The 14,216-nt window shown below is 50.7% G+C and overlaps 4 protein-coding genes across 4 annotated transcripts; 2 read left to right on the top strand and 2 right to left on the bottom strand.

The window, feature by feature from the left end:
- Positions 1-1,137: 1,137 nt before the first annotated feature.
- Positions 1,138-2,280, top strand: STEHIDRAFT_138136 (uncharacterized protein). The gene is made up of 4 exons (XM_007301888.1): positions 1,138-1,364; positions 1,436-1,556; positions 1,687-1,769; positions 1,846-2,280. The coding sequence occupies exons 1-4, from the start codon at positions 1,278-1,280 to the stop codon at positions 1,912-1,914; spliced, it is 360 nt and encodes a 119-aa protein (XP_007301950.1). The 5' UTR covers positions 1,138-1,277; the 3' UTR covers positions 1,915-2,280.
- Positions 2,281-3,007: 727 nt separating this feature from the next.
- STEHIDRAFT_119791 (uncharacterized protein) lies at positions 3,008-3,973 on the bottom strand. The gene is made up of 3 exons (XM_007301887.1): positions 3,742-3,973; positions 3,344-3,684; positions 3,008-3,268 (listed from the first exon to the last, which is right to left on the bottom strand). Exons 1-3 carry the CDS (start codon positions 3,788-3,790, stop codon positions 3,158-3,160), a joined length of 501 nt encoding a protein of 166 aa, XP_007301949.1. The 5' UTR covers positions 3,791-3,973; the 3' UTR covers positions 3,008-3,157.
- A 527-nt stretch (positions 3,974-4,500) lies between these two features.
- STEHIDRAFT_138134 (uncharacterized protein) lies at positions 4,501-7,969 on the top strand. Its single transcript, XM_007301886.1, has 8 exons — positions 4,501-5,082; positions 5,143-5,562; positions 5,633-5,748; positions 5,817-6,189; positions 6,258-6,417; positions 6,808-7,233; positions 7,280-7,419; positions 7,488-7,969. Exons 1-5 carry the CDS (start codon positions 4,565-4,567, stop codon positions 6,301-6,303), a joined length of 1,473 nt encoding a protein of 490 aa, XP_007301948.1. The 5' UTR covers positions 4,501-4,564; the 3' UTR covers positions 6,304-6,417; positions 6,808-7,233; positions 7,280-7,419; positions 7,488-7,969.
- A 203-nt stretch (positions 7,970-8,172) lies between these two features.
- Positions 8,173-10,986, bottom strand: STEHIDRAFT_109315 (uncharacterized protein; the record flags this gene model as incomplete). The annotated part of the gene is made up of 10 exons (XM_007301885.1): positions 8,173-8,315; positions 8,853-8,933; positions 8,968-9,183; positions 9,234-9,609; positions 9,751-9,868; positions 9,925-10,043; positions 10,110-10,261; positions 10,349-10,448; positions 10,513-10,651; positions 10,907-10,986. The coding sequence occupies 10 exons, from the start codon at positions 10,984-10,986 to the stop codon at positions 8,173-8,175; spliced, it is 1,524 nt and encodes a 507-aa protein (XP_007301947.1).
- Between the last annotated feature and the right edge of the window lie 3,230 nt (positions 10,987-14,216).

Raw genomic sequence — 14,216 nt, 5'->3', positions numbered from 1 at the left:
CTCAGAGAAGACTCGAAGAGTGCCCATCTAAATGGTAACAATAATTATGCCAGAGGTAGGTGCGGTGACGCTGTGAAGGGAACCATTAGTCAAGGCTTCTGCTTGCTGTATCCGTCGGAAACTATATTAGACAGCAGTCATATGACATACGGTGTATTATGTGGAGGACGAATGAGTGAGGCTGCTGTCCCTAGAATCGGTGGAACCCACAATAGCTGAGTAAAACCTCAGAGCGTCCGAGTGAGCAAACCAGAAAATGTCAGAGTGATGACAAGATCGGCGAAGGAGAACACTCTGCTAGAAAACTCTGGCCCTGCTGTGGGTGGAGTTGCAGTCGGACCCGATATTGGTCACAGAAACGACGCGATAAAGGACCGAGCCCAATATTGATGGGGATACGAGTGGAGGACGCCAACCGATGACGAGGAGGGCGCATCAAGGCTTACGGTGGGTGGCTTGGGGATCAAGGCAGGTGACGTGATAGTAGAAACATGGGCGTCGACAGGCCTGGACAACGGGGTCCAAACAGCGTTGAAGACGTGTCACAGCTGCAGTCATGAAAACAACATGAAAGACGAGGGTAAGGGATCCTTATGCAGAAGCTGAGAAGTACGTAGTGAGCGTGAATAGAGTGTCGTCGTGAAACCAGGTAAAGGTATGTGCCAAAGGTGCGAATGAGCTGGCGTTTGTTGATCAGTTCGCGATGTGGCGTGGGAATACGCTTGCTAACACGTGCTGGACAAAATTAATTAAATTTTGACTGAATCTAGTGCTTGTTTAGTGCAGCTCGTGCTTAGACCATCACCATCATCTTTCACCCCCTACCAAAGCTCTCATTTTCCTTCGTGTTGGAATGATTGCGCGCACACGACCATATTTTTTGGACTGCTTGAGCGCTCATGCCCGCAGCCTTGATAATTTATGGCAGAGGCCGTCGGTCTAGCCACCTCGCACTATCTAGTAGTCGGCGCATCCAGGTTTCCCAAACAGAGTCTCTTTTGCACCATTCGCACTCGAGACCAACACGAAACTGAACCAATACTGAACGTAGTGGGCAGATGATCGTTTCGTCATGCCGCCTGCTCCTAATATAAGGAGGTCTCACGCTGGCTCGCCGTCACTCTCCTCACCGTTTCCTGACTCTACCCACACCCTTTGTCATCGTAAAGCGTCCTGGACTCTCTGCCTCTATACTTCCGAACGAGACACACGACACTCTCAGACCTGAGTATTCAGGTTCAAGTTCTTCTGTAGTCCACTATTCCATCCAAATCACCATGTCGGCTGGAAGTGGAAGCCACTCTCAAGGCGCCAGCCCCTATTCTCGCATCGTAGAGGCCAACCTACCTGCTCGTCCTGGCAGGGTCAGTCCCCACCACATCTTGAGCTCTGGCTTTGAAGTGCCTTCTTTGACCGGTGAATTTCGCGTGCGTAGATTCTTGCAGGGGCGGCTGGAATCTGCGGCAGTCTTTTCCTCGCGACGTGGGCCTACATGAACTGGTCCGAGAAACGCAAGCTTGAACGGTATCCCACGCACCCCGGGGCTATCCCGGCCTGTAAGTTGCATCTCATAAATCCTGACCCTTCCGCTCCAGCTCTGACTCTTCTATTCTCCAATTCTCCCTCGTCAACGTGCTCTGTCTCTCTCCATGTGTCACGATATTGGGTCCCTCCCGTGAATGACAGGGCGAGATCGATACGCTCAAGTGGCTGCTCCGAACCGCTATCAAGGTGCACAGTCCTTCCTTCGTAACGATTCCGAGAAAAAGGTATGTCTCTTGTCGGTTATGGTGAAGGCTAGAGATACTGACAGCCTTGCACGGCTTTGCGCTTTTGTTTCGGCAGGCTGATGGACCGGTACCCTTGGCTGAGAACAGCCCAAAGATGAAGGGGCAGAACGCTGCGGAGGCGTAGTCGAAAGACGCGAACTGATGAAGTAGCCATCTGAATTTCTTCTTGGGCGATGTGTGTACGATAAACGACTTGATGGGTCGTGGCTCACGATTCGTGTTGTCTAATGTCTTGAAGAAGCAGCTGCTCATTTTATTTGTATATCACGTTCACTGCATTTTATTACTTCTGCCTTCCTCTTCCCTTTTCTCCGATCCGAGATATCTCGTAATTGCCACAGAAACTCAGCCTCGGGCCACATAAATACTCGAACTGTCATGCGTGTATCGCGCGTATGTTTTCGATATCTTCCAAGAGGGCTGCAGAATGGCGCGGACGATCCACGACATTCAATGCGCCACACTGCATCTAAGATCGCCACAACCTCACCGCTTCAAGTCGATGACGTCGGTATACCCGTCCTATATCACGACTGTGTTCGACTGTAGTAAACAGCCTTCTCACCTTATCCTTCCCGCCACACGCCAAGCTCCCCTTTTCACCAAAGACTCTTGACCTTGTCAAGTTCCACTAGCAGCCCGTAACAATGGGCAACCCATCTTTGTCCAGAGCTACAGCTGCATCGTCGCGTACCAACATAGCAGTAGGCCTCATTCTCCTTTACCCACTTGAACCCACTCTAATTAGTCGTTTGTATTTTGTTCCTAGATCGCAGCCGCCACAGCAGCCGTCGGCCTCGCCTACGTCGCCTTCGCCTCCTTCTCCAGTGCTCCCGCTGCAGCAGGAGCGAGTCAGACCAAGAATCAGGGTGGCGGGTCAGATAGGGAGGTGCCGACAAAGAATATGATGGATAAGAAGACGAGTGAGGCGAGGGCGGGTGGAAGTAAAGATCAGGGTAAGCTTCAAGTTAGAGCTCAATGTGGTGTCATTCTATTCATGCTGACTCTCCGGCGTTGGGACAGGCGCCACACGGATTAACGTGACTACGACTCATTGATGTTAGTACGAGTCGCAAAATTAGACTGTCGTAGTATAATGCACGACTCGGCTGTGTTTTCATTGTCAAGTTGTATGATACGAAGGTTCTGATAACCACTTTATTTTTGGTTTGTGGAGTTATGAATGTAAGTTGCGCAAAACGTCCAGATGCGAGACAGTCACGACGGGGAACGCCCTCTTATTCGCAGAATGTAATTGGAACAAATCGGCTATCATACACAATAGAAGGACCATAAAGCAAGGAGTAGTGTTACAATAATCATACACTTCTCTGCTCACTCAGAGTGCCGTACGGTTTCAAGGCTTCTCAGATGACCTGGGTACGGAGCTTCGCGTGCGTCAGGACAATATCGTTCTCTGCAAGTAGCTCCTTTACTGGTTCCGTCAGCGGTCCTGTCTTGATTTCCTCCCAATGATCCTGTGGCACGTCGACCCAGCCCGTATCAATATTTATACGCGTAGAACCATCAAAACCGAGTCAAACAAAACTCACCTCAACAGTCAGCCACCCAAGCATCAACAAATAGGTCTCATCCTTCTCCACCACTGGCCCCCACGTACCACTAATCGCCTTACACCCCGGCGTTATTCCCGCCATAACAGCGATCGCGTGCACTTTCGCCTCCGTGACCTTGCGGTCGACTCCAGGCTTGGGAGTGACAAGAGCGAACTCGGTTACGGGCGCAGCAAAGACAGGTGTGTAATCGGATTGGAAGTTGGCATGAATGATGGATGTGGGTGGGGAGGACATGGTCGGTTGTAAGCTGGCGATTTGGGAGGCGAAAAGCTCTTGATTGGCGATGACCTTTTGGTGTGATTTTATGTCATCCCAAACTACATTCTAGGTTTAATCGATTGTAGGAGGTATCGATAGAAATTAGACGGGCATACCGGTGACCATGTAAGCATTGGGCTCCTCTGTCTGCACACCAGTATACATCCTACGATAGAGATACGAGGTCAACAGCTCATCAGACAGGACAACGAAGTCCTTGACGAAGTTGTTCCCGTCGTTCAAGAATGTGCAAACACTGTGAGACTTACTTCAGGACACCTTCGCTCTTGCCAATATTGACCGCAGCGGGGTCGATGAGGGTATGGTCCTTGATGTAGGCCTGAGTGGCAGGCCACACGACGATTTCGACGGAGGCAGTCATCTTCCAATTGACCCTTGAGGTTGAGGTGAACTTTGGATATGGGGAGTATTGGAAGGTATGTGTATGACCGTGAGGTATAAGACTGGTGTGGAAGTCCGGTGAGAGCAAGCTTTGAACATGCGATGACGTCAGGAACTCCAAAAACGACAGGTGGTTGTCCGGACAGGGGCTTTTCCACGATCTGCCATTCGTCGCCACACAAGCTTGAGATTACAGGTTACCTATGTAGTCAAATATTCCTTGTCCATCTTCAGAGTTTTGTCCCATCTGAATTCGTCGTAGTAAGTATCTGCGAAACCTGGGAACACATCTGCTTATTATATTGATACAGAAATCTGGGTTTTTCTTCCATGAGCTGCGGGCAATCGCCAACGTGGCGTCAACGCCTTGTCAGTCGGACTTTGAGTCGGACTTTATGTGGCCTCCAGGACCTTGACCGGCAATGACCGCACGTTGAGACCATTTCTTCACCGTGCCACCATCGTGCTACAGAGTGCGTCGCATGTTCGCGCGGTCACTACAGCTCTGAAAAATACACAGCCGACTCTTACATCCTCATGGAACCCTCCTCAAATCATGTTCACGATGATTCCGACTGGAAATGCGAAACAGAGGCCAATCTTCGAGAGGCGACACGCCTCACGCGTAATATTCGTCGCGATATAGCTGGCGCTGTGTATGAGCTCTCTCATCCCAAATTCGATACCGCGCGGGGACTACTGCAGATAATGGCGAAGCTGACGCTGAAGGAACCTCGCCTACATCGTGCTGGTGTTCACAGGGCGTACATCAGGCTCGCCCTGCGCACCTACAATACGACCTCCGAACCGAGCCAGACCTGGGACCTGCCTCTAGTGGGCCTGCTCAACGTTCTGCTTTGTATCAGAGACAAAGACCTTTTTGATCGCGACGATACTACTTTGGTGGAGATTCGTGACAATCTTCGTTTCGTTTCCGCCGCCATTCTTCGCGCATTGCCCTTCCTGACGTCCGCGGCATCAATCGCGAACCGCTTTCGAGATACTATCTGCTACTTCATGACTGCCTTCTACGACATCATACCTGAAGGTCCGAAGTGAGTTCCCTGAATCCCCATCTTACTCGTTGGAAACTGATATGTGATGGGCGAGTCCAGGTACATACGCCATTCGGAGGCATCAATATTTGTCGCCATACAATGCTGGCTGAACATGTCACCAGTCGCCGATCGTCATCGCTGTAGGGCTCAGGTCCTCGTCCGCCACCTGCTTACTGAGGAATTGAGTCACGACCAAGTTTCTCGAGATGCCGTCGACCGCGTCGTGAACATCTTTCCTATCTCCTCGCTCGTCCACCATGTTTCTGCCGCTCTTGCCGACCCCAAGATGATCAACACGACACTCATCGATGAACTTAATATCGTGGGGGTGTTCCTCACGGCTGGTCATCCCGACTTCGTCACCTTTCTGGATATGCGGTTTTATGACTCGTTGTCTCAGGCCGTTTGTCGCCAGTTCAAATCAGGAAAAATAGAACAGTGTGCGGCTGTCAACAAGGCTGCTGCACATCTGATGGAGTGCGTCTTTTCAACTGCAGGATCATCCATTGCTTTGATACTGAAGCCTCGATTCGCTCAATACTGTTAGTCAGATGTTTGGTGCGTCCAAGATCTCGCCTCCGAACTACACCGCGATGATACAGGGAACCGACGTCCTCGCCGTTGCCGCGCAGGGGCTGGTCCTCGCCCAACATAAAGAGAGCAGTCAGTGCTTCTATGGTATCACCCTAGTGATGTCCAGCCTCATCCACGTTTTATCTTTCTCATTGCAGACGAATGGCTTTCTTTCTTCGGAAGACTCTCTCATGTCATCGGAGGCTGTACCGAACCGCTATGCCCATGGCAGCAACCTCCCGGCTTCGTTGCAGCCTGCCGCCAAAAAATGGAACCGATCTACTTCCGCACTCGTAGAGCGCTTCGTCGTCTCGGGCCACTAGGTGTACAAGGCTTAGAAGTTTTCGAGACGTTTTCGGGTTTGCTTTCCGTCACGGAAGAGACGCTTCAGATGAAGTGGAGGCACTTCCATGAATGTTGTAATCCGTTGTGCGAGCTGCGAGAGCAGGAACGGACAGAGAGTATCAAGAAGTGCAAGGCTTGCGGCCCAGGTATTGTGGTGTATTACCATGGGGAGGCGTGCCAGAAAGCGTACGTCTGTTGACTCCTCATCATATGAAATAACCAAACTCACTTAATTCTCCGCGATGTCCTCTTAGGGATTGGAGGCGTCATAGGACTGAGTGTGGACAAAGCTCGAGCTGAATGGACGCGCGTCGACGCGATATGGTTTTTGCTTCGTATTTCTTCCCAGTTGACTCTGGGTTTCTTGACCAGCCTGTTTCATCATACACAGCAACTACTTCACCAGCTCCGGGTGTGCGTTGTGATACCTATCTTAGGCATGACCAACTGCAGTTCAAATGATTTTTACAACAGCAGCCACAGATATATATAACGCTTTGATCTCACAGCATTGTTCGCTCTCGGACTTGATGTGCTGGACAATCGGAGCCAAATAATATTGGTATGATACCTTCCTAGTGAACGATCCGACGCCTAAGTTACTTAGGCTACCCAGTACGGCCGTATCGCTGACAGGATCACTTATGTATCAGACGTTTATTGACCTTTCCTTTCCCTGGGCATATCATCCTGAGCACCTTGGTAGCCAGGCGAGCCATGGTGTCAGGCAGGCCCAATGAGAGTCCATGTTTCGCGCATGTGTTATCCAGCAATACTCTTCTCGCTGGCTCGAATCTTACATAGGACGGGCGAGTTCAGCTACATGCGCAATGAGGAATCAATATTTGTCGCCATACACTGTTGGCTGAATATATCACCAGTCGCCTGTTCTCAACGCCGTAGGGCTCAGGTCCTCCTCCGCCGCTTGCTTACGGAGGAATTGAGTCAATACTCTCGAGATGCCGTCGACCGCGTCGTGGACGTCTTCCCTGCCACCTCGCTACTCCACCATGTTTCCGCTGCTCTTGCCGACCCCACGATGATCAACACGACACTCGTTGAGGAACTGAATATTGTGGTCTCGTTCCTCATGGCTGGCCATCCCGCCTTCGTCACCTTTTTGGATGCGCGGTTCTATGACTCGTTGTCCAAGGCCGTTCGTCGCCAGTTCAAGTCAGGGAAAAGAAAACAGAGTGCGGCTGTCAACAAGGCTGCTGCATATCTGATGGAGTGCGTATTGTCAACTGCATGGTCATAAATTGCTTTGATATTGAAGGCACGATTCGCTCAATACTATTAGTCAAATGTTTGGTGCACCCAAGATCTCGCCTCCGTACTACACTGCGATGATACAGGGAACCGACGTCCTCGCCGTTGCCGCGCAAGGGTTGGTCATCGCCCAGCATAGAGAGAGCGGTCAGTGCTTTTATGGTATCACGCTAATGATGTCCAGCCTCATTCACGTTCTACCTTTCTCATTGCAGACGAATGGCTTTTTTTCTTCGAAAGACTCTCTCATGTCATCGGAGGTTGTCCCGAGCCGGTATGCCCGTGGCAGCAACCTCCCGGCTTCGTTAAAGCCTGCCGCCAAAAGTTGGAGCCGATCTACTTCCGCACTCGTAGCGCGCTTTGTCGTCTCGGGCCACTAGGAGTACAAGGTTTAGAGGTTTTCGAGAGGTTTTCGGGTTTGCTTTCCGTCACGGAAGAGAAGCTTCAGAAGAAGTGGAGGGACTCTCATGAATGTTGTAATCCGTTGTGTGAGGTGCGAGAACAAGAACGGGTAGAGAGTATGAAGAAGTGCAATGCTTGCGGCTCAGACGATGCGGTGTATTACCATGGGCAAGCATGTCAGAAAGCGTACGTGTATCGCCTTCTCATTATATTGCTCAACCAGATTCACTTAATTCTCCACGGTATCCTCTTAGGGATTGGAGGCGTCATAGAACCGAGTGTGGACGAAGCTTGAGCTGAGTGAACGCGCATCGACGCGATATGGTCTTTGCTTCATGCTTCTTCCCGGTCGATAATTCTTGACCCGCATATCTCATCACGCATAGCGACTGCTTCATCAGCTCCGAGTGTCTGTCGTGACACTCATTTTTGGCATGATCAAATACTCTTTAATTGATGTCTACGAAAGCAACCGAGGATATGAAGACCGCTTTGATTTCAGTTCTCCATGTCTCGTCTCTGTGTCGCCAATATATGAGAACCAGCAGCGCGGGCAGGAGCGCTGCGATATGTTTGTGACTTGCAGGATAAAAGGCCAGTAGGTGGTTTGAAGAAGTCTAGAAGATCCAAACCGGGAGAGACTGTATCGGATTGTGGTCTTGTTTGTCAAAAAGCGTATAGGAATTTGACCTTTACCTTACGGGACTCGCAATGCTGAGGACTTCAGTCTACATTACTACTACGCCTCTATTGACGTTGCCACATCATCTGTAATGTCTCAGCGTACCGTATCGCGCAGAAATATTTCGAGAATACAGGCATGACATATGCTTTGAGCGGTGAATAGTACATACATACAACGAGAATACAGGGATGTGCGAGAAGTGGGTCCAGAACAGGGCCATGGTCGGCCAACGTTCCGGCAGGATGCTTGAACAGCTAATCTTGAGCTCATGTTGTCGTCAGCGGCACTAAACTCATCCGAAAGGGAAACCTCTCTGGCGGCATTTCTTTGAAATAGCCCCCAAAGCCGTCCGACCCTCTGGACTCCATATCCCTGAAACCACAGCATTCGCGGTGTTCGGGCCAATCTCTGAGAGGATCACACCCCGAAACATCCATCCAACGAAATGCCGCAGTCAGGTTTTGTGACACGGAAGAGGTGGGTCATGACATACCTTTTCTGACAGGCGCGATCACAGTATCAAACGGTTCTGCAGGCTTTGCACTCCCGAGTGGCCCGATTCCTGCAATTCCGCCTGGAGCAATAGCGGTCGCGACCAGAAATATGACTTAGTCCGTCCACAAGAGCCCACGCCCACCGAAGTGTTGACACGAAGGATGGATTGCCACTCTCTCTGGGAACAAGATCCTGTTTTTCCCCATAACTGATATCGAGAAGTACTCTCAACAACCGCGGACGCGGAAACTGGCGTCGTATAAACGGCAACAGGCGGTGTTCGTTTTTGATAACGCAGGCAAGATCTTCCAAAATGCCTACTGCCGTATCTGCGAAACCCGTCAGTTCAGATCTCGCACCAATGATGGTAATGACTCACAAGCCTCGTCGTGTCGCAGGTTCCCATACTGGAGGAATACGATCTCCAATGCGCCGAAGATATCGGCGCTATTTAATGCTATTAGGTAGGGAACAATGTCTTGGCGAAAACCAGTCCAGACACTGGCTGTGCACTCGTATATAACCTTGAGAACAGCGCCAACTGGCGAGGGTCCGAACGGCCGGTCCGAGCCCATACTAAGGAGCTGAGGGTCCTTGAGGAGGGACGTTAGATATTTAAACAGCGGCCTGTGGTTGAGTAATGCCAGAATGAAGTCCTTATCCGCAGAACAAGCACTCAAGACCCGTAGAATAAGATCAGAGAGGCAAGACGCGATGCTGGTAATCTGTACCGAGTGGTCGCGACGTGAAGTCATCTGATCGACGATGTGAGTGAGAAATGTGTCAAAGGAGCCGTCGGTGATCCCAAGCCTCATGTCAAACAAGGGGCTCCCCGTATTTGAGTCAGGTTCGTAGTGGGCGTTCGAGGACAACATCGGCTGGGGTAGGGAGCTTACTACTACCGAGAAGGCTGTCGCGCATACGTCGAAATCTTCTGCGTACGAGTGCATGAGACAGCTTGTCAAGAGGGCAACCGAGAGGCCGTCTGAAGCAGCAAGGCTGTCAGACAACAGCCTGTCAGCGTGATCCTTTGATTTCTTGTGTCGAGAAGGAGAAACGCGAGGGCGTACCATGCATGCAACGGACGTGTCACGAAGGACTTCCGGAAGTTGCTGACAAGTTTGGCGAATGCATCTCGTTCTAAGACAGCCCCTGGATGGAGTAGGATACAATCGCGAGCATCCCAGAGCTAAATACCGTGTCAATATAATGCTCTCGCCGATTCTTGTAAAATAATAAGGTATCCCACACCCACATTTTTGACCATTAGTGGCCACCACTCTATCAGAACACCTTGGAATCGAGGCCCGAGCTTCTGCGGAAATGCCCCGGCGAGTTGAAAACCGTTATTAATGAGAGTAAGAAGGCGATGCAGCCCCACCAAGCCGACTGCACAGAGGCCAACAACTAGTCAAGGATTGAGCGAGAAGATGGGGAAAGAAGGACGAACCGCAGGATGGTCATTGTATATAGTCCTCCTGCACTCTGCAACACCTTGGCAAGCAATAGACAACAATCCATTCTCCATCAGCTCGGCCCATTCGCCCATCGTCGCGCCGGTCAACACCTCAGTTATTGGACGCATAGCTTCGTCCTTGATACGGAATATCAGGCGTTGGTCATGCAGTCAAGAAGACTCAGCCACTGGCAGGACTCACCACAGTCAGATCTCCCCGAACGTTTGCCATCATCCGGCTCATTCTCCAGATTTTACGCCTCAGGAAATAGTCATCGTATTCAATCAACGCCTTCCAATATTCCGTTGAGTGTTCCATCTTCGATAGAATGCGGCTGGATCTTGGTGGTGTCGAGAAAGCTCTGAGAGCTAAGCTTGTCTCCGACTCGGGTTGTATCGTGCCCAGGGCCACGTGACCCATTCAACAAAGTCACGTTGGGCGCTACGCGTCGTTCACTGTCAATTCGCTGTCGTTGGACGTTCAGCAAACCCAACAACAACCGTCATAGGTACCTATGATTAGAAATAGAGGCAGCCTGAGGAAACGATACGCATCGCATTAACTCAACATCCATAGTCTGAGATTGCTCGCTCACCGAACGTTTTCTTGAATCGTCGCCACTGTGGCCCAAACCCTCTGGCCACCACTGAGCAGAAGCAGGGACAGACGAAGCATATTTTGGGGCTGAAAAATATTACTATATCGTTGATTGAGACGACTCAAAGACTCGAAGACCCATGAGAAGTAACAGGCTGCTCAGTCAGTGTTGGTGTCCAGACATATCTGAATACAGGGCTCGAAACTAGAACACAAGTCCAAGCCGACGAGAATGTAGAGTAAGTATACAGTCCACCAACAACCAGCATCAGCTTCATAAGTGATTTAATAGGTACAAGCATAGCTGACATTGACATCAAGTCCAAGGCCTTACGAAGACGAGCTATAATCGATGGCGCGACCTAGCTTTGAAGTTAAGATAGCGGCAATATCGAAGATGTACTAGTCGGAGCATGTTGCGATATGGGATAGATCGTAATGACAAGTCCCTAGGCGAAGATAGCAGAGCGGCGGTCGATGTATACAGCTGTAATCAACGAATGAAGAACTTTGACTTTGACGGTGGACGATGACAAGCAATAAACGTTACAAACGTTCTTCATTCCAGTCAGCGACTGAACACAGATACCGCACTCCTTGGCGTTGTCTTGAATCGAGCTGGTTTCATACGTGATAGTCGATAGTGAGCCTACGCCAAATGCTTCAGTAACTCAGCGATACGACGTACCGGATCTTCAAGGTAAATGATGAAGTTATCGGGTAGGTCGAATCCCAGTGTTGTGCACTGTATAACTCCGCAGAGGAATGGTCAGGCAGATTAGCTCACATAGTTGAGGATCCCTAGGGGCGTTCGCCGGTAAGCCTTTGGGCACAGACTGCAGAGCGGAGATATTACTACGGAAAGCCCAGCCTAGATTACGAATATCCCGCCGTTAGTACTACACCACGAAGTTTCACGTAGTCAAATGCTGGACCCTAGCTCGATTATGCTGCCACTGGCACCTACTAATAATGGCATCAGAGCGCTGGCTTAGCTTCGCCGTACTCGGCGAACAACACAGTGATGTTCGCTGACTGAAACACAAGTGGGAAAGACAGAGAAAAGGAAGGAAAATTGAGCTCTTATTGTGGTTTTAGTACTCGAACTGAAGCTCGAAGATCAGTGACAGCGACTCGATGAGAACAATCCTCTTACCTGATATTATGTGAAAAAACGACATGCACGCCGTAGGCAGACGAAAGGTGTCGTCCAGTGTCGTAAATACGGCAGTATTTCGGGCGACTGTGTCCCACTGGATGTACGAAATCAGAACGGGGGTTTCTATATTCGTCACATAACCGCTCCCCATGGAGCCTGGCTTGGAGTCCCGACATACGCCGTGTAAGTTCAATGGACGAGAAGCGGCATAAGGGAGTGATACGCAGACGGAAGACAGACTGTGTGAGGGCTTGGCAGGATAGTAATGTTCTTAGAGTGAACTGCCTGGTCGGACTTGGTTTTCGCCGTAGAGGAGACGAACAACCAGGAGGGAGCGATAGACAGAAGATAGAATGTGAGGGCCTGTTGAAGGCTTGGCGGGATAATAATGTTCTTAGCAGCATAGTAATACTCTTAGCAGCATAGTAATGTTCTTAGCAGGGGAGCTTGGTCGGATTCCTTTTTGGCCGCAGAGTAGACGAACAACCAAATGGGGGTCCAGGTGTGGATTTGTGGATGCTCGTAAAGTTGAAAGCATCAGATCGAACTTGTGTAGCGCGCAAGCTGCATTATGTACAATCGCTAGAGCCTAGCCATCTGAAAGAAAGCCGAGGAGAACGGGCAGAGTTCCTTGGTGGGTGGGCCAGGCAAGGGCTCTGAGTGAATCCCAGCCGATACACGTCCTCTGGATGCGTGAACTACATGTCGAGGCGAAAGCCGCGGGCGGTCTGCAAGCAAAGCTAGAGCAAGCGACCCTTGAGCCGAGCAGTGCTCTCCTGAAGGAGATCCTCGACAGTATTTTCGACGAAGACGGCGGGGATCCGAGAGCAGGCTTGGGCAGAGGAGAATGAGGACCGGAAATTTGCCGTTTGCCGTCGTAGTGTCGTAACACGCCGACAATCATTCGAACGTCGGCGGCGTGAGCGTGAGTATACAGTAGCGCAAGAGGATGATGCCTACCCAGGTCCAGGGGGCGAACCAGAAATGTTACGACAGTAACGTGAAAAACCCGCGTACGTCGTGCAACCAGAGTACGCGAAAGCAAGACGACGCAAAGACATGCGAGGTGATGTTGCTCCCTGGAGGTGAGAGCCTCACGACAGCTTGTTAGCGACTGTATACAACCCGTACCCGAAGCATCCATGAGAAAGGTCGGGCGGAAGTCCAAACATATTGCGCTGGTATCGGTGATATTGGCTTCGTCTCGTTACTTCTCAAGCGAACCTATCAGAAACGCGACCATGAGATTGAAAGGCAAAAAGGACCAAGGGCTCGTCATGTCTCTGTATGTCGAATGGGTAGAAACTGGAGACTGCAATCGCAAAACAAGAGAGATTAGCAAGGCCTCCCAACTAGCCCGCAATTCTTATCCGTTTCCCGGGACTTCCCTCGTTTCCAGAAATCACCTCGTCGTCCTTGATGCATGATGACTGCGGATACAGAGTATTGTTGATGATGATGGGAATGATAGGTTAAAGATTGCGAATTCCAGCGATCCTGCGGCTTGCACTAATAAACGGCTTAGCGCTGGCGCTGAGCACGAGGCTACCACAAGCATGCGTCGATAAGAATAGGTCGCTATCAATATCATTCCCTAATATGAAGAATAGATTCAGATTATGAACCGTCCATCGGCGGATGCATCGAGGACATGAGGGCATATGCAAGGTCGTCTGTTGAGCAAGAGGAGGCGTGAAGCGAGGTGGGACCGTTCTCGTCCGGCATGTCGTACGAGCGGGCTGGCCGGAGCATCGAAACCAATCATGGCGTAATAGCCAAGAGTCGCTTGTTCGTTGTGCACGACCAGCAAGGCAGAAGGAGATACAAAACCGTTGCGAGCGTCCAAAGATAGAGAAGGTTTGGCGGGTCGTGTCGACGCGGCCGGCAGGGAGCGGCAAGGCCAGAAGAGGAAGTTGATGAAAGAGTTTGTGCCTCCCCCTGAGTCCTGTTGGGTTTGTCGTTGATCGGATTGTGTAAGCACGGAACAAGAGGGGTCCAAGTCGGCGGCACGATGGATACGCATAGTGAACGGCTGAGTGAACTGCAAGAGCAGAGTCGCAGAAAGTCAAGAGAATCGACGGCGAGCGGTGGGGGTGTTGCCCAGAAGTGACCGACAGAAGGGTAGTACTCATGGGAGCAAGGGAAGATG

The sequence above is a fragment of the Stereum hirsutum genome, assembly GCF_000264905.1.
Source record: "Stereum hirsutum FP-91666 SS1 unplaced genomic scaffold STEHIscaffold_4, whole genome shotgun sequence".
Classification (NCBI taxonomy): Eukaryota; Fungi; Basidiomycota; class Agaricomycetes; order Russulales; family Stereaceae; genus Stereum; species Stereum hirsutum.
Note: the sequence above shows the minus strand (reverse complement) of the source record. Positions and strands in the feature narration are given on the sequence as shown.

Bases quoted from the DNA above. Each gene is read 5' to 3' on its own strand.
- STEHIDRAFT_138136 (XM_007301888.1), top strand. From the start codon at position 1,278: ATGTCGGCTGGAAGTGGAAGCCACTCTCAAGGCGCCAGCCCCTATTCT. The intron at 1,365-1,435 runs GTCAGTCCCCAC...TCGCGTGCGTAG, and splicing joins TACCTGCTCGTCCTGGCAGG to ATTCTTGCAGGGGCGGCTGG. The intron at 1,557-1,686 runs GTAAGTTGCATC...CGTGAATGACAG, and splicing joins CCCCGGGGCTATCCCGGCCT to GGCGAGATCGATACGCTCAA.
- STEHIDRAFT_119791 (XM_007301887.1), bottom strand. From the start codon at position 3,790: ATGTATACTGGTGTGCAGACAGAGGAGCCCAATGCTTACATGGTCACC. The intron at 3,685-3,741 runs GTATGCCCGTCT...CCTAGAATGTAG, and splicing joins CAATGCTTACATGGTCACCG to TTTGGGATGACATAAAATCA. The intron at 3,269-3,343 runs GTGAGTTTTGTT...GACGTGCCACAG, and splicing joins TTGGGTGGCTGACTGTTGAG to GATCATTGGGAGGAAATCAA.
- STEHIDRAFT_138134 (XM_007301886.1), top strand. From the start codon at position 4,565: ATGGAACCCTCCTCAAATCATGTTCACGATGATTCCGACTGGAAATGC. The intron at 5,083-5,142 runs GTGAGTTCCCTG...GGGCGAGTCCAG, and splicing joins ATCATACCTGAAGGTCCGAA to GTACATACGCCATTCGGAGG. The intron at 5,563-5,632 runs GTGCGTCTTTTC...CAATACTGTTAG, and splicing joins GCTGCTGCACATCTGATGGA to TCAGATGTTTGGTGCGTCCA.